General features: G+C 42.5%; 1 protein-coding gene across 3 annotated transcripts in view; it reads left to right on the top strand.

Annotated features, from left to right (window-relative positions):
* The first annotated feature begins 1,145 nt into the window (after positions 1 to 1,145).
* Positions 1,146 to 18,072, top strand: part of etv1 (ETS variant transcription factor 1) — a 39,856-nt gene continuing 22,929 nt past the window's right edge. For 2 of the 3 annotated variants that reach the window (XM_083637889.1, XM_083637887.1), the window contains exons 1-6: positions 1,146 to 1,264; positions 1,578 to 1,667; positions 2,162 to 2,252; positions 2,585 to 2,632; positions 7,296 to 7,349; positions 16,172 to 16,301. In XM_083637889.1, the coding sequence (XP_083494015.1) occupies positions 1,629 to 1,667; positions 2,162 to 2,252; positions 2,585 to 2,632; positions 7,296 to 7,349; positions 16,172 to 16,301 (362 nt within the window). In that variant the 5' untranslated portion in view covers positions 1,146 to 1,264; positions 1,578 to 1,628. The remainder of the gene's footprint in view (positions 1,265 to 1,577; positions 1,668 to 2,161; positions 2,253 to 2,584; positions 2,633 to 7,295; positions 7,350 to 16,171; positions 16,302 to 18,072) is intronic. The other variant, XM_083637888.1, reaches the window with a different exon arrangement.

Here is an 18,072-nt window from a genome sequence, read left to right as displayed (position 1 = left end):
CTCTTCAAAACACTGTTACCATGGCCACAAACCTGACCGCCGGGAGAGAGAGCTGCTTCTGACTGACTGACTGACTGACTGACGGTACGTGCACATCTACAATGGCAAATTCGCTTTTCCGCTGTGTCGCAGCGTTTTGTGGGCGTGCAAACCAGCTTCCAGCTTGGAGCTGTAGCCTGTAGAAACGTTGTACACAGGAGGGTGCGGGGAGGAAATGTGTAAGAAGAGCTGTCATTGGGTAGCTTCAACGAAAGGTCCCGCCCTAGTCCCGCCCCGCGAGCGTGAAGCCGCTCGGAGACAAGCCGCCTCTAGTCTGCGACAGTGAAACGCTGAAACGCTGGGGGCGGTTCCAGCGCGATGTTGAAATGGACCAATCAGAATCGAGAATACAGCAAGACAGCCTATCAAGATGCAGCGTCAAAGCGGCTTTTTCAGCAGGCAAGCCGCCGTGCCATTGTAGATGTGCACGTACCGTGACTGACTGACTGACTGACTGAGAGAGGGGTGTGTTTCAATGTGTACACACAGGGTACAGACAAGAGACTGTGTGTGTGTGTGTGTGTGTGTGTGTGTGTGTGTGTGTGTGTGTGTGTGTGTGTGTGTGTGTGTGTGTGTGTGTGTGTGTGTGTGGCACACATGGCAACTTTAACACGCGCGCGCACACACACACACACACACACACACACACACCACTAACAACTTCAATGCACACTTCTCGTATTTCACAGTGTTCTGTTTTCTACTATTTCCTTGATTTTACTAATTGTACCATTTTCTTTTTACAGTAATCTCATTATTACTTGAAGCATTGGCAACATTGTCTTTGTTACATCCATGCCAATAAAGCGAATTGAATTGAGAGAGGGGGTGCAGGTAAATAGGCTATGCATGTGTATACGTTTATTTGTGAATGTAAGGTTAGGCTAAGTGCGGCGCCATTTTCAGTTAAAAAACACACCTCCAAACTTCAGAGGGCAATGTTCCATGTTGACTCCTGACATGCCTGCCTGCTTGCCCACCGTGCCGTGCGTGATTGACTGCCAGCAATCTGATCCGGTGAAAGACATTGACAACCAATAGGAAGCGGAGTGCGGGTTGTTTCCATGGGAGGCCCCGGGAGGCGATGCCAAGCCGCTACACAGCAACACGGTGAGCGGCGAGAGCGCAGCCTTTAGCCCGGGACCGTGGAGGAAAAGAAATCACTCCTGTAGCGGCTCTGCTCTGCTCTGCTCCAGTCCGCACACACGCAGTCCACTGTCGCTCGGTAAGTGCGCATTTTGTTTTTGTTTTGTTTTTTTGCACGACTTTTCTCGCGTCTGAAGCATTTTGCGCTGCGTCTTTGCGCGCTTTGTGCCGTTTTACGCACGACATTTGCAGATTTGTCAACAAAGTTTGCAGCGTCGCAGGTGTTGTTAGTTGTATTTCATTCTCGTTGAGCTAAAAGCTCGAGTAGAGGTGTGTAAACTGTGCCTTTATGAAAGAAACTATCTCATTTTCACTCATGGAAAGATGCGAAACCGTCATTCATGTCCTCTTTCTCTCTTTCTCTCCTCTATCCATCTTTTTATTGTGACCAGAACAGACTCGAGGGAGACATTATAACTGCTTATCAATTACAGCGCTGCAGAATGGATGGATTTCACGACCAACAAGTGCCTTACTGTAAAGTGAGTGGTTATAGCCTGTAGGCTAGTTAAAAAAGTTAACTCAAACCTGTAAATCTACCAAGGAAGTTTTTTTTGTCCTTGTTGCCTGTTACAATAATGTTATTGTTATAATCCCCTGTTGTATTACCTCCAACACTTTATATTTGTTCTATTCTTTTCTTTGTCTTTCTTTACTGCTGCCAAGACCCATATACCTCACATGGACCATTTAAGTTTCATCTGTTCGTCAAAGACAATCAGTTAAACAAGGTGTCCATGACTTTATTCTGTGTTTTGGCTAAATGCATTATGTTTACAACTTCTGAATTTGCATGACAAGCATAAGAGCACAAGTCCCTTGCCATGGGTCGGGCTTTAAAAGCGATTGAGATTCTCCTGCTGCTCTTTCTGCTGCCATCAGACAGAGTGCGTGGTGTGCTGCTGCAGCCAGGAAGCGAATCACCGCTCCAGTCAGGGAAGAAAAATTGATTTGTGTCTTTGTACCCTCTTTGCAGAAGCCACAAGACAAGACAACGAGCAGCGAGAGGCCAGCAAATGACAGAAAGAGAAAATTCATTAAGTCCGACCTGGCCCTGGACACAGAAGGTAGGCAGAGGGCGGGGGTGGGGGGTTAGAGTTAATTTCACGGCTCCTAAACATTTAGCAAAATTCAATTGGTTGGTGGCCACCTGCACTCCTTAGTACAGACTCTCAATTAGAACACAGCAGCCTGTGAAGATCCTCACAAGCCTCTGTCAGTGGTTACAGACACAAATTGAGTTGTTATTAGCTGCACACGTGCCCAACACTGTGCTGCAATGGTGCCAAGCCCCGTCATAATGAAGTCAGTTGTTTCCGATGCTTCTCATGGGGTTTTTGACTGTGTTTTTTTTTCTTTACTTTCTTCAAGCATCGCTCTCTGCTTTGATTCCCCCCAGAGCTCTTCCAGGACCTCAGTCAACTGCAGGAGGCTTGGCTGGCGGAAGGTGAGTGTGTCTTAAAGTTGGGGTGTGAAGAGGAGAGATGGGTATGATAGGTTATGAGGGAAAGAGCTGCCTGGAGTTACATGGCTGAGCGTTGCAGTCCAATTAAAAGCCTGTGTGGAAGAGGCACCTTGTGTGTCATGCATACATTAGAGACTGTGATGAGAGAGAGGGGTCTTCAGGGAGAGACGGAGGAGGCTCTACCAGAGAGTGTCATCACAAATTACCAGGAGAAGGCTCTCTGTCGACGCTCACTGTCGACTCTGCTTTTGGCAAGAGCTAACGCAGCGCACGCCAGTCGCTGCCACCAGCCACGTCCTCTTCCAGAGCCGAGCTGCAGCACCAGCTCGCGTGCTCGCTCGCTCTCGCTCTCGCTCTCTCTCTCTCTCTCTCTCTCTCTCTCTCTCGCTCTCTCTCTCTCTCCCTCACTTACTCTCTCTCTCACTCACTTTATCTCTCACCTGCTATCTCTCTCTCTCCTTCCTATCAGCACACCTCTCCAAATATTTTCCTCTACAGCTGTACCATCATCTTGTCTGCTTTAATTTAATTTCTTGGCGGAAAAAGAAAGGAAAAAGAATGGATCTATAATTTTTTCCCCTCAGAGTTGGTCTCACTGAGTGGCCACTGACATTTTTCACACTTTTATTTATTTATTTGTTTACTTTTTGTTATTATTTATTTATTTATTTATTTATTAATTTGTTTTGTTTTGTTTTGTTTTGTTTTGTTTTGTTTTTTTGTTTTCTCTCATGGCAAGACTTGTAGTTTGTGGTCTAACTGAGACGTGATGCTTCAGGATTTAAGTGCAAGTGTCCTCTTTCCGCCGTGTCTGCAACACCGAAGTTTTGGTTAGTGGTGAATATTGATATTATATTTTTACCTTTTGATTTGTTTGTAAAATGCATGTCTCCTGCTGCATCTGCCTCTTTCACTTAGTTTAACCTCTAGTTAACCTAAGTTTTGTATTTGCATCTCTCTAAATATTGCATGTGTTTTGAAAGTTCATATAATAGATATCATAACAGAGTAAGAGTTTGGCATTTCACACTGCGTGCATCATTGTGTATAAGTTTAGTTTGACAGGGTCATTGTGACTAATTCTTGATTTGCTCCGTCACTGTAAGATAAGAAAGCAGATAAATTGTAAAGTTGCAAAGAGAAAAGAGACAATTTCTATGTATGGGAAATTTTAACCAGCTTTTGCATACAATACTACAATACATATTATGGTTATAAATATACATCTAAAAGTAAAACAAAATAGGAATATCTCTAAAAATGTGCCTCAGCAATATTATGTAAAAAATAAGTTTGTCAAGTAGTGGAATATTGTCCCCTCTAACAGAACGATTAGACTTGTTTTCTTTATGTGTTTTCTTTATTACACCTTATTGGCTTATGTGGACATGTAAAGTCTCGTCTTTTTTCCCTTTATTTCTTTTTGTTAATTTGTAAAATCCTATTTTTAAAGTTCACTTATGGAACCAACGTTTTTTTGGGGGAAATCTATATTATTGTGTTAAATTACTGCATCAGTTTTATTTAGTCCTTTGCTTGTTTTGTGCTGAAATTGAGGTAGACATTGTGGGGAAAGACTGCTATCTGATGAGGCACAAATATAATATTTGATCAATTTAATTTGTGTAAAACAAGTCAATTGGAAGTTGGAATTTCCGAAAAATATTAAAAATTACAGCAATGTCATCAGTGAAATGAAATGTCAGTGCTCAGGACACACAGCCATAATTATAGTTACAAAGTAGCTCTCTCAAGTGCACAATGTAAGTGAATTAGGGGGAAAATCAACTGTAATACTTTTTTTTTAAAGGATGGAGCTTCATCTCAATACATCCTCTGGAAAGGTGCTGAGGAGAAAATGTAGCTCACCCTTTACACAGGTGAATGGGGTCTTCAATCTTTAATGGGACCCATCTATTCTTTAGCACATTTGAAAATGCTCACAGTATAATCTTAAAAAAAAAAGAAACATATGCTTTGAAACAGATATTGGAGTACTTCAGCAAGACCCCTCACCGCCAGTTAGATGGGGAGGTAGCGTGGCGCACACCGCAGGGCGTGTAAAAGAATAAGACAAGATTTTAATATTTCAGTATCCAAGTGAGGAGAGAGACGGCGGCCGTTGATAAGATAAGATATTACTGTTAAGGATGACAGTTCTGCCTGTCATGGACCAATGTGACGATGTCCGCTTCAACGCTGTAGATTTAATGAATGACTTCCCGTCCATTAAGATGAAAAGGAATACCTTGTCCATTTGTAAGATTTATTAGTTCAGGTAATTGGAGTAAGAGGAGGAATTATGAGAGACAGACTGAGTTTCCGACATGGACAGAGTGGTTGAAGGGGTTTTGTCACCTGACAGGCGTGTGTCTAACACCCCACCCATCCACCCTCCATCCCCACATGCATCCAGCCAGAATTTTTCTTTTTTGTTATTTAAGTTCAAAATACTTCCATTTTCATATTATTATTATTATTTAAAAAAAAAAAGTGTTGTGCTTCACAGATTTCTCGCTTTAAGAATGCACGGGTGCACCGATTCATCTGTGGAAATTTGGCATTGTTAGCACACAAATGTATCATTGAAATCGGCATTGACAAAAATGACAGTGTGACAGTTGGCGCCTTTCACCCAGATCCTGTTTGTCCTGCGCTAAATGAGTTTGAAAGTCAGCAGGCCAGAGACACAGAGTGGAGCAGGTAGTGCAGAGGCAGCGAGAGCATTCGCTGATCTTCTCTTCTGCAGGGCGCGTCTTCTCTGCTCCGGCCCTGTGTTTGGGGACTTTGCTATTTCTCTTTTTTTCTCTCCTCTTTCTCCCCCTGTGTTTCTCTCCTCTCTCCGTCTGTGTTTTTTGTGAATGGCGGCAGACTTCCAGCTCTGCGATCTCCCCAGGAGTTTGTTGCAGGGATCAGCTGGCTCATTCACAGGCCGCGGCCGGTGACTCATCCGCCCTGCACTTCCTTCTGGACAAAGACTCTTTCCTTCTTTCTTTCTCTTTTCCATCTGTCCTCTCCTTGTCCCTGTGTGAAGATCTGTCCTCTCCTTTGTCCCTGTGTGAAGATGTGTTGCCTGAGGTTTCTGTGAGTCCGTGTTTGTGTCATAACAGCGAAGCGAGAGCTGTTGCTGAGATTCACTCTTGTTTTCAGGTTTGTTTTTCATTGTGTTTTGGCACATTTGGTTGTCGTGGACCGTTGGGTTAATAATTGGTGTTAAAAAGTTGAGGTTAGGTCACGGTAGCTAAAGATGTGGGTATTATTTACCATGCAGTGAGCTTTCTTTTATAGCTTTCTTTTTGATTGTTGTATTGTTCACGTTTGCCCTTACTAGCCCTGGAAGTAGGCTTGTCACAAAGTATCTTATGTAAAGGAGTCATCCATCAGAACTGTGTGTCCTCTGCATAACACTGCAGTAGTCCTTTGTACAGTCATGGTTGTTTTCCAGATGATCGACTACTTCAACCAGGCTATAATACCAGGCTGTATTTAAAAGGACTGCATACAATAGGGTGGAGGCACATTTAACTGAACTTGCAGTGAAAAAACTCAGGTGTTTCTACTTGTGTTTTTTTGTTCTCATTACACACTTGACATGCATTGTTGGGAAATATGGAGCACCGGCACTGTTGATCTGTTGATTGTTTACTCACACCTTTGGAGAAAAAAACATCAAGATCGTATCAAGAGTGTAAAAAAAATGCCAAAATGGCGATTCTTGTGCGATCTCCAGACATGTGGAGACATGCTACTGGTTCTGTGATAATGAGGACCCACCTCATTGTGCGTATAAATAGATGTGCTAATGACACAATTTAAATCTCCTATTGCCTTTCGCCATAGTGGAACATGAGGGACATGAAGAACTGTCAGCAAGTGTAAATATGTGTGATAAATAATGTGTGTCATGTATAAATATCTACATTATGCCTAAGTGGATCCAGAGCAGAGGAGGAGGCTTCATTATTCTAGCATTAGCCGGTGGTGCAGGGGCGTTTGAAGCATAGGTGAAGCAGTGCAGTTTTGGAACAGACCTGACTCGGTAGGTACAGGTGGATTCACCAGTAGGGAAGAAGCCAATTAGATACTGTTAACAATGGGTGTTTGGCTGCTGGCAAGGACTGAGCGCTGAGGCTCCAGAGTCGTCAGTGGACAAGGCGACCTCAGGAAGTGGAATTTAGGAGGCAGACGAAGCATTTGTTTGAAAATGCAGTTCGTTCGAAACAATTTCTGGCAGTACATAATGCACACGCTATTGAAGAAGTTTTCAAGGTTGTGCTGGATATTGCTATTGCCAGTTGTTTTTCATACTTGAATTAAATGTTCACATGGTCATTTATGTTTGGAATGAGTCTCATGACCCCTTCTAGGCCATTAAAACCTTTTTAAACCAAAGTGCACATTTTTAAAAATACTGAGAAAACAAGCAATTCTTTCCTTGATTCCTGCAAAAAAAAGAAAAGAAAAAAAATGGCGAGCTCTGTGGTCTTTAACTGACGACGACGTCGAGGATAGGCCAACTTAATATCCCAGGAGGCTGCTTGCCAGAGCAGGTTATTGGCCTGTAGAGAGCCCTGATCAATGCAGCATTGTCCATCAACATCAAGAAACAATCTTTTCCTTTCTTCTTGTCTGCTTATGTCTTCAGCTCAAGTTCCCGACAATGACGAGCAGTTTGTTCCAGACTTCCAGACTGAAAACTGTGAGTAAGAGACAACATCACTTTTCTCTGTGTGTTGTGTGTGTGTGTGTGTGTGTGTGTGTGTGTGTGTGTGTGTGTGTGTGTGTGTGTGTGTGTGTGTGTGTGTGTGTGTGTGTGTGTGTGTGTGTGTGTGTGTGTGTTGCGCTCTTCGACTCGTGTGTTTGTTTGAGAGTGCACATGTGCTCTCTGGAGAACCACTAGTCGTGCGGGTAGGCAGACAGGTGCATTGTGTGTGTGTGTGTGTGTGTGTGGGTGGGGGGGGGTATCTCTTTCTCCCCCCCCCCCGCCTCTGTCGCACCCTGCAGCTCTCCACCACCGTCTGAGATATTATTGCACCGTGATTTATTTGCATAAGGAAACATCAAAATATTGTGGTTGATTTTCAGGCAGTTGAGGTGATATTTTTAACACTGGGAAAGCCAAACTGGCATCAACTGATGGCTGTTTTGACATTTCTCAGCTTCCAATGCTCCATGCTTCCATGCTCCTCCGTGACCTATCCTAGACCCACTTTTTATGCTAGATTTTCAAAATCATTCAAGGAAATATGTAGTTCTTCTTCCTCTATTTTTTCTTTCAGTTCAAGGCTTTTGGGCCTTTTTTCTTACACCTGCAAACTTCACTGGCCTTTCTAGTGTTAGCAGAAATATTTTATACAGAGTATTTTATGGCATGTCAGGTTTTACTTGCGTAATCCCCCTCCAAAGAGTAAATTATTTTGTTACGAATATTTCTGAGAATGGGATGAATTTTCTGTCGCCTGACGTGAATTGATGATACCCTGGCAGTAGTTATAGGATGTGGTCGTTAGTAGCAGTTCACCTGGTTGTGCGCGGTGAAAGGCAAGCACGCGGGGCTGGGGACTTGGCACCACTTCTGGAGGAGGTAGTGCCAAGCTGGGGACAGAAATGGAGTGAGTGGAGCTCAGTGGGAGCCGGTGCTAGCACATGTCTTTTAGATGAGCCAAACGGCCCGCGCAAAACTGCATGTCCACAGCCTAAGTCTGCTTCTCCTGTCCTTAATGCCCTTTAACTACTATGTATTCAACCAACTTGTGCAAAAAGACAACTGCTATACTGGAACAAAAAGAGAAGATCCAGATTTTAGAATCTTTGCGTTGGTTACGTTTGTTTCTGGACTCATTTTAAGATTGTACTGATCACGGGTAAGACTATAAGAATAAGATGAAGGCATGGATGGGTCTGGCATCAAGCTATATCACAGGCTTTTTAACCCCGTGTGAGCCGGACCGCAGCTTCCTATTGGCTTCCTATTGTCTATATTAAAAACCAGATTGTGATTGTGTTTTTCAGTGTAAATTCCAGAAAAAAATAGTATAATCTTTAAACCACTTATTGATTTTTTTTCCATACTTGCTTTATGTAAGAAAAAAAAATTGTACTTCCTTTTACAACTTGATTATATGATTTGTATTTTTTGTCTATTATATGTTTATTTCTGACATCACTTCTAGTGTTTTTGCTGTTTTTTTTCTTTTACCTATTTGTGTGTGTGTGTGTGTGTGTGTGTGTGTGTGTGTGTGTGTGTGTGTGTGTGTGTGTGTGTGTGTGTGTTTTGGTAAGCATTCGGAGAGCGCTTTGTGACCGTGTTTGGACAAAGATTAGTTGATTTTTTTTCCGTTTAATGTAGCCCATTTTATTCAAATATTCAACCAAGAGCTTGAATTGAACAGACCGTGATCACAGGGGTGTTGTTAGGGTTAGGGGTAGGGTTATAGTTATCCATCATCGTCACACCCGCAAAAATGTTTCATTCATTGAAGTTGAGCATTATTGTTAAGACTTGTGAGTCCTGAAGCAGTGAACTCAGTGAACCTACCCCAAAAATCCAAGGTGGTGGAGCCGGTGTGGTGCAGCAGAGAACCAGAGGTCACCGAGACTGTCCCCTCGTCCTTCAGAGGTAGCCGGGGCGGGTGGAGACTGCTGACCATCTGAATTGTCCTGTTGGCAACCTGCAGCAGACTGGAGAGGCACTAGCAGATGGTGGGAGGGTGAGGGCACCGTGGTTGGGCGCTCGAGCAGGCATCCCAGCCGGCAGCTCTCCCATATGAGTTTCACCGAGCCCAGAGATGGAGGGACGGACAGAGAGAGAGAGAGAGATGGAGAGACAGGGGGAGAAAGACAGACAGACAGAGAGAGAGAGAGAGAGAGAGATGCAGAGAATGATAGAAGAAGTATCAGGTTGTATCTAAAGAGAGGAGAGAGACAAAGGGATGGAAACCCATTGTTAATGGTGGTAGTAATAAATTGCATTTATGAGTAGCTTTTTTCGTACTTGTACTTTTTTGAGTAAGTCATTACTTTACTGAAGAATGTTTTGCCTCTAATATTGTACTTTTCTATGTCTTTAGAAAAACAAAGGTGCGCACACAACTCAAAAACAAGAATAAATTAAGCTGCATGCCAAAAGGATAACTCATGAAAGGAAGGAAAAAGCCAACACACTTCATTTAACTAGTGCAGTGCCTGTTCCCCCATGCACCACCCCGTGGGTGCTTCCCCCTGCACACACACTGCACTCTGTCAGGTCCCTCTAAGATCCCCCATGCACCACCCCATGGGTGCTTCCCCCTGCACACACACTGCACTCTGTCAGGTCCCTCTAAGAGCAAGTTTGAAGTCCATCTGTCAAATGGTTATCGAGATACGCGAAGGACAGACATACAGACAGTCCTGGAATAAGTCCAAATTGCATGAAATGCGGCACTGCACTCCATCGGACTCCGTTCTCCGACTCCGTTCTCCGTCTCCAAGTTTGAAGTCAATCGGACACATGTTTCTCGAGATAAACTGCTTTTTGTGTTGCCAGTAGGTGGCGATATGTCAAATTGCAAGAACTTCAGCGCTGCACTACATCGAGTTCGCAGGAGCACATTCTCCAAGTTTGAAGTCAATCGGATGAACGGTTCTCAAGATAAACCACTTTTTGTGTTGCCAGTAGGTGGCGCTGTGCCAAAATTGCACAACATTCGGCACTGTTCTATGGCAGGTTCTCCAGCAGCGCACTCCCCAAGTTTGAAGTCGATCAGATGAATGGCTATCGAGATAAACTGCTTTTTGTGTTGCCAGTAGATGGCGCTATGCCAGATTGCATGGAATTCAGCTCCCTGCACTCCGTTGATCCGTTGAGTCCCCCTAAGCGCACTCCCCGAGTTTGACGTTTGAAGTCGATCAGATTAATGGCTATCAAGATAAAGCGCTATTTGTGTTGCCAGTAGGTGGCGCTATGCCCAATTGCACGAAAATAGGGCACTGCACTGCACAATAGGGCACACTCCCAAAGTTTGAAGTCGATCCGACCAACGGTTCTCGATGGCATGCAGCAGATGATGCTCATCCATAAGCAGTGGTGGAAATGGCCAGGTTTTACTCTGGGAACCCTACTTACACAGGATGGGGGTTCTCGGAAGTGGCGCGGCCCTAGAGGATATTATTTCTGAATGCGTGACTCATTATAGCCTACCATTATATCCATGTGAAAATCTCTTCGAAATCTCACTTAACTAAGATCACTGAGCTCTCTACTGATTATTTCCCCTTGATTTTATTCATGACAGACTTGAATATTAATGCTGCTTATTCAGCTTACAAATACATGTTCTCCTACTATTCTCTGCTCCTTTCATGCTGCCTTCTCTCCAATGTTTACTTTACCCCCCCTCATTCTCGACCATTCACTCTCAACGACCCTACTTACAGCATGTTTACTTTTCTCACTTACTCTCACAGAGCTCAGCTGTGGCTTGAAGCAGTGCAGAACTGAACACAAATGTTCAAATATTGAACGTGTCCGAATTGCACAAAAACAGGGCACTGCACTCCATCAGGTGACCTTCAGCGCACTCCCGAAGTTTGAAGTCAACCAATGGTTCTCGAGATACGCGAAGGACAGAGAGACTGACAGACGATGCCGGCATTATAGTATAGACAGATTACCACTGGGTCAGCACATCAACGTCAGCGGATGCATTTCAGCAAACAGCCTTCCTTTCAGCAAACAGCCTTCCTTTCATAACTTTTCTACATCTTAAACATCCGTCACAGAGTAGCGTATACATATACAGTATATACATATATATATATGTCCCTCCCGGAAATTGCGATTTTGCGATCGCAATAACTAATGCAAATTCAACCAAACTCCGCGATATTTGCGGGGGCTTGCAATTTTTCAAAATTCCCGCGATTTCGCCACAAAAAGTTAGTAAAATGCCGCATCTTTACCTGGTTTTGAGATATGTGTGCGCTGTCATCTTGCCTGGTTGCTGTGGGAACGAGGGACAACAATAGGAAGTGACGAGAGTATGACGTAACGTAACACGTCATCGCATTGTGATGAGGAGGGCAAACCCCTCACATTTGCCAACAAAAATAACCGCAAAACAATTTCCAAATGTTTTGCATGAAAGTGGAGGCCAACTATTTTGCACTCCGTGCATCACTGTCGCGAGGAACACACACGGAAATCGTCACTGGACAGCCACTTTGCTAGCGCGAAGCATTTGAGACCCACACACACACACACACACACACACACACACACACACACACACACACACACACACACACACACACACACACACAGAGGTGGCATATTTAGCTTAGGGTCTAGTAGTTTGAATATTTAACAAGGAACAAGGGATGAGGAGGACAGGGAAGGCATGAAGAGGAAATAAGGATAAGAAGAAAAATATGAAGCACTAAGCAAAAAGTATGAGAAAAGGCAAAGTGATAATAGCATCATTGAGGATGAGGAAGAAAGGAGAAGAGAAACGATGAAGGGAGGAAAAGAAAAAATGTAATTAAAAATTAAAAAATTAAATCGCAATTTTTTCCGCAACTCCGCAATTTTTGCCAGTTCCCGCAATTTTACCGCAAAAAATCACATAAAATGACGCAAATTGCATCGCAAATCTTGAGAAAAGCCGCCGCAAAATCAAGCATTTATGATCGCAATAATCACAAAAAAACTCTGCAAAATCCTGGAGGGACTATACTGTATATATATATATATATATATATATATACATACATACACGTATAATAATAATAATAATAAAAAGAAATGTATACGCTACTCTGTGACGGATGTTTAAGATGTAGAAAAGTTATGAAAGGAAGGCTGTTTGCTCCCCCCCAGATTCTTCCCCCATCTTTTCCCCAATTGTCTCTCCATATAAGCATCAGAAATGTTTCTAGTCGATTGTAAATTTAAAACTTGTTGGAGCAAATGTTAATGATAACTTACTGTTTAGCATTAGCCAAAAAGCCATCCAGCTGTAGTATTATTGGTTTGTGTTAGCCTGGTTGTTGTCGAGCTAGTTCGCTAAGTTCGTTAACCTTGCTAGCTAGCTGGAAGCTAGTAGCAAAAGAAACATTGACTACTGGCGATGGCTGTTATTTTCAGTCTGCTTAAAATGTGTAATAAGACATGTTAAACTATCATCCCCTTTACATTGCATGGGGAAAGATCATAGGTCGCCTAAAAGTTTTATTTTGAAGTACCGGTACTATACTTATTCAAAGAACATTTTTAATTAGCTACTTTTTACTTTTAAGTCGATTTGTATACCAGTAATTTTACTTTGCTAAAGTAACACTGCTTCTACTATATTTTGGTAATCTTTCCACCTCCAGAGAGACCAGAAGAGAGGTAAACAGGGAAAGGATGGTTGGTGTTAAGGCCGTATAAAGGAAAGAAAGAATGGCACCTCTGAGAGAAAGTGTTTGGTAGAATATTGAGGTGTACTGTAGTTCAAATATTTTACCAGAAGGCAGGTGTGAGATAAAAAAAAATCCTCTTTGCTATTCAAGTATTATTTTATATTTTCATCTACAATCCTGAAACTTCTTACCTCTTGACAAGCTGTGGCACTTTCCTCTCAATACTGACTTACAGTAGTGCTCTAATCCTGCTAAAGAAGCAGCATCTGAGCTGAGTCTCCAAGCTAATGTGTCCTCAGGCTGTGACGAAGAAGGAGAATTTTCTTTGTCTTGAACTCCAACACAGATGCTTACCATTAGCATAACTTAGCAGGGAACGGAGGAGGAGAGGAGGTGTAAAATGAGGCCACACGTAACCAGCAGATCTGAGCCTCTAATATTTAACAGGAAAGGCGAGCACCTACAGTAGGTGAAAATGGAATGGAAGGTTTTTCGCTGCTGCCAAAAGACCTGTATTTTTTTCATGAATGGACTGGAGAAATATCTGCCAAACGTAGGCTTCGGTTCTGCCAAAACACACAATTTGTAGCTCAGCATACACAATTGCTGGTCCTGAGGGCTTTTTGATAATTACCAGTATGAATGATTGGCATAAAAATGCTTAGGAGCTCAAAGTAAAATATTACACCCAAAATGAAAAGGCGAAAATAAAAAAGAATGTGTTTTTGTCATTTGTAATTGTTAAATTGTATCTCTACATCGAAGGCCAAATAAAATGACTCAATATTTGAATGAATAGCACAGAGAAAAAAACATTTGCATTCAAAATAGACCCAGTAATTGTTCTAACTGCCTCTTCTTTTAAACACCCTACCATCTTGGTTAATCAATATGTAGATAATGAGAGCAATCAAGCAGTGATGGGCATGACATTCTGCACTAAAAAGGAAGTATCTGTTTTAGTTAGGGGCAATGCCTTCACTATTGATTTGTGTGCCTTGGCACCCCATTGACAAAATCTATTGTGACATTTCCATCTCTATTTTAAGGCACTCTGTTTCAGCCCAGGTGAAGCCATTGTTAATATTGTAGCCCATGTGGCGCTTAGGTAAATACAGGGTTTTATACAAATAAGTTAAATAACCCACTTATGTTTTGTCTTATGCATCTTATGCTTTATGCATTCTTCTTATGCATATTTATTTTTATTATGCATTATTCTTATGCATAAGTGTATTGGGCTTCATGGTGATTCTACACTTTAAATAAAATTGATTGACTTCCATTTAACATGCAAGTGAAATAGCGCACAGACTTTACTGTACTGTTCAGAGTAAAGCGCAGAATTGGAATGTAGAGAGACGTGCAGGCAGATAGAAACCTCTGATAAGTCAGTGGATTAGCTCTTGTGTTACTGTCAGCAAGGCAGATTCCTGTACGTTTATTGTGCTTGACGATTAAAGTGTTACTGATTCTGATCTTGAGGCAAAACAAAGTTATCGTTTCGACTGCATGAGCCCTTAACGAGGCTCTCCCACGTCTGCGAGCCGTGCTCAGCGTCGTCAAAGGTCTCCCCTCAGGAAGTGTCTCTTTGACCTCCGATCGATGACCCGGAAAGGTCGGGCCCCCAGCGAGGGCTGCCAACAAGCCCGGCCCCCAGGGGCCCGGCTGGGCGTCAGATGGGGTGTTGGCAGATCGCCGCCTGCTCGTACGGCAGCTGTCAGTCAGCCGTGAGAAAAACTCCCCAAAACATCCTCCTCTCTCAGCTCCTTAGACCTTCCACACAGTCCCTTGGATAGGAGTTTGTTTGAAAGAAAAATATTCCCACCGGCAAATATTCCCCCAAACAAAACCACCAGCTTGAATCTTTTGGTTCATGAAATGTCAAAATGTTTGTGCTTTGGTTGAACGAGGAGTTGATGGATTTCCTTCATCCATTCATAGTTTCATGGTTGCTTTGTTTTTTACTCAGCTATTTTACTAGACTCCCATCCTGTCTGTAACATCAGTCAGAGCAGAATCTATCCCTTTCAACCGCGTGCATCAGCGGGGTCTGATGGAGCGCTGTGGGATAGGCTCACCGCGGCGCACGTCGTCGTGTGTAGTCGCGGTGAGACGGTGATTGGCGACTGAGGCAACCTGAGCCTGACTTCATTCTGACTGACTGGGTTTTTGTCAGCCAATTGGATTAGCGTTGATCATGACTCAAGACGGTGGGATGTTAATCAGGACCGATCAGGCACTTAACAGCCTCTCAGATGCACCGGGGGCGGGGCTCACTGTGCTGTGGGGCCGACCCGTAGGTAGAGAGCACAGGCCCCTTCAGTTCAATGAGCCCGGTTGTTGTCGTCTGGGATGTATTGACAGCCAGCTGAAAGCAGATAAAGCATTTACTGTAGAGCAGCCCAGTTTGATGCTATATTTCACTAACAGACTCCCATTCTGGAACATAGCTTACAAATGAGATTTGAAGTGAGTTGTTGGTGTGTGACTGATGGCTTGACATGGCAGACATGTGTAGGATGGCAGACATAGGAGGGAGGGGTTGGCATTATTTCATAGCTGGCAACATCCATACACAGAACTAGGCTTGTACTAATATACATAGAGCTGATTTTGGCCTTTTGTTAAATATCATATCAAGTGGATGATGGAAGTTCCTCCCTGACCACAGATACATAAAAAAAAAAATGTCTGTAAATCCTGTAATAAAATTGTATTTACTTATTTTTTCATTGAATTGTTCAATAGTGTTTCTTGCCGATGTCAAGGAATTCTTAGGCATTATCCCAGGGTCGTTGAATTGGTAGGGTGTGTCGTCCTGCCATAAATAACTGCCAATAAAACTCAAATAATTGAATTACTATGTGTTTCTGTGGACTGGTATAAATGCTGTTTCTGGGTCTTTTCCACCCGGACAAAAATATAATTCTGCCGGAAACACATTTGTCATGAAAATAGGCACTGTGAATGACAGTAGTTATTGGCACCTTCAGTACAAAAAAAAAGTTATTTGCAACCGGCTTTCAAAACCCATATTGGTCGAACCCTACTATTGATTATTTAGTAAAGTGTGACTCATTATTATTCCAAGTCTAATTGGGGTTTCTCTCACTCTCTCCTCCTGGCTTGGTGCAGTGGCTTTCCACGGACTGCAGCTGAAGATCAAGAGGGAGCCGCATAGCCCGTGTTCAGAGCTGAGCTCCAACTGTAGTCAGGAACGGCCCTTCAAACTCCAGTATGGAGAGAAGTGCCTGTACAACGTCAGGTGGGCCCCGCACCACACAAACTGACCACTCGAAAATGATATTAAAAAAAAAAGACATATTCACCGTTTGAAAAAAGTGACACCTATTCTTTCAAAGTGATCGATAGCAGTCTATTAGAACGAGGCCAACATTAGAAGAAGTGGAACTTTTTTTGCTGTGTATCATATTTGGCTCCACATTATGTTTATAACCAACCGAAAAAGTTTGAGGAGTTTTATTTATTCTAAAATTATATCCACTTTTATACCTACTTTAAAAAAAAAGAATTAGCACAAAACTGAAATAAATTACTTTGTACTTTATCAAGTTTCTGATTTAAGTCATTGATTGACAAAATGACACTAGGTACATTTTATTTTAGGGATATTAGATGATGAACTGTGTGTGCGTGTGTGTGCGTGTGTGTGTGTGTGTGTGTGTGTGTGTGTGTGCGCGTGCGTGCGCGGCTGCACGCGTGTGTGCGTGTGTTTTATGAGATATTGAATTCTTCAAAAGCGCTGTTCAATTCTACGTGATGTTATTTTCTTTCTTTTTTGTGTGTAAACACTGCGTTCAGTATTTCAAAGGAGATGCACAGGAAACTGGAGGCATCTGATATTTCTAAGGTAAATCCAAAGCACCCTGTAACAAGTGCCGTCATGTTCGGCAAATCCTTTTTTCAAATGAACGTAAGGGTAAGGGGTCTGTGGCACAGGAGTGTTGCTTAGTTACACTCAACGTTGAATTGATTTGATTTGTAATACATGACATTCATTCTCCTTGCGTGCTTGTATAATGACCTTGTATGTAGACTCTACATAGAGAGCCATCTTGAAGCAGTCTTTGATGTGGTGAATCATGTGTGTGATTCTTCGTTCACTCACCTGGTGACATCTGCTCAGATGCAGACAGGGTACAAAGAGGCAAAGTATCACATTTGGCGTGCTGTGCTTTCCATCAAATTACAATGAAAAGGAGGTGTGACATATCCACTGAAACTACGCAGCATTCACTCCATCATCTACAGTAGCATCTGATCATGAAAATGATCCTGTGGAATAGAAGTTAATCATCATCATCATCATCATCATCATATTGATAATGATAATATAGCACTATTCTGACCAAAGTACACAATACTGCATGTAAAATAAAGAGCAACAAAACTATAGCAATCGGCTATAGTAAAGGGAAGACACTAATATCTCTCTTTCACTCAACAAAAATCCATATTTTACTCCCAACAAATACCCAATACTACAGTGCAAAAAAAAATAGTTTTCATCTTTAAAAAAGATAGTTTGCAAATTGGTATATCCTCAAACATGTTGCTAATATTGAGATGCCTCAATATTTCCCAGGCATAAAAATATATCTTTAATATTTTTGCTCCTCTTCATCTACAGTGCATCTCCTCTTCTCAAATCAAAGAGTATTTGATAGGTGAACTCCATGTGGCCAGTCTGTTTCATGGAAAGAGCAGGTGGTCATATTGTTTTAAACCAGTGTGTGTTTGAAAGGGCCAAATGCATTCATACCCTGTCAGCAACAGCGGTGGTTCCCAACATTTTTTTGTCTTATGTACCCCTCGAGATGTTCTGCCATGCCAATAGTACCCCCTCACTCATGCGAGTAGATGATTCTCCTAAATTTGTTCTATTAAACACTTTTAGTAGGCCTATACACATCTGATTATTAAATGGAAACCATTTGAAAGACTCCACTTTAATACAATTCTGACAGTTTTCAATTGAAAAAAGTCATCCGTTTTAACGGGATGGGCCTATGAAA

Source organism: Poromitra crassiceps, assembly GCF_964638095.1.
Source record: "Poromitra crassiceps genome assembly, chromosome: 1".
Lineage (NCBI taxonomy): Eukaryota > Metazoa > Chordata > Actinopteri > Beryciformes > Melamphaidae > Poromitra > Poromitra crassiceps.
This window is presented reverse-complemented; position numbering and strand designations above follow the sequence as displayed.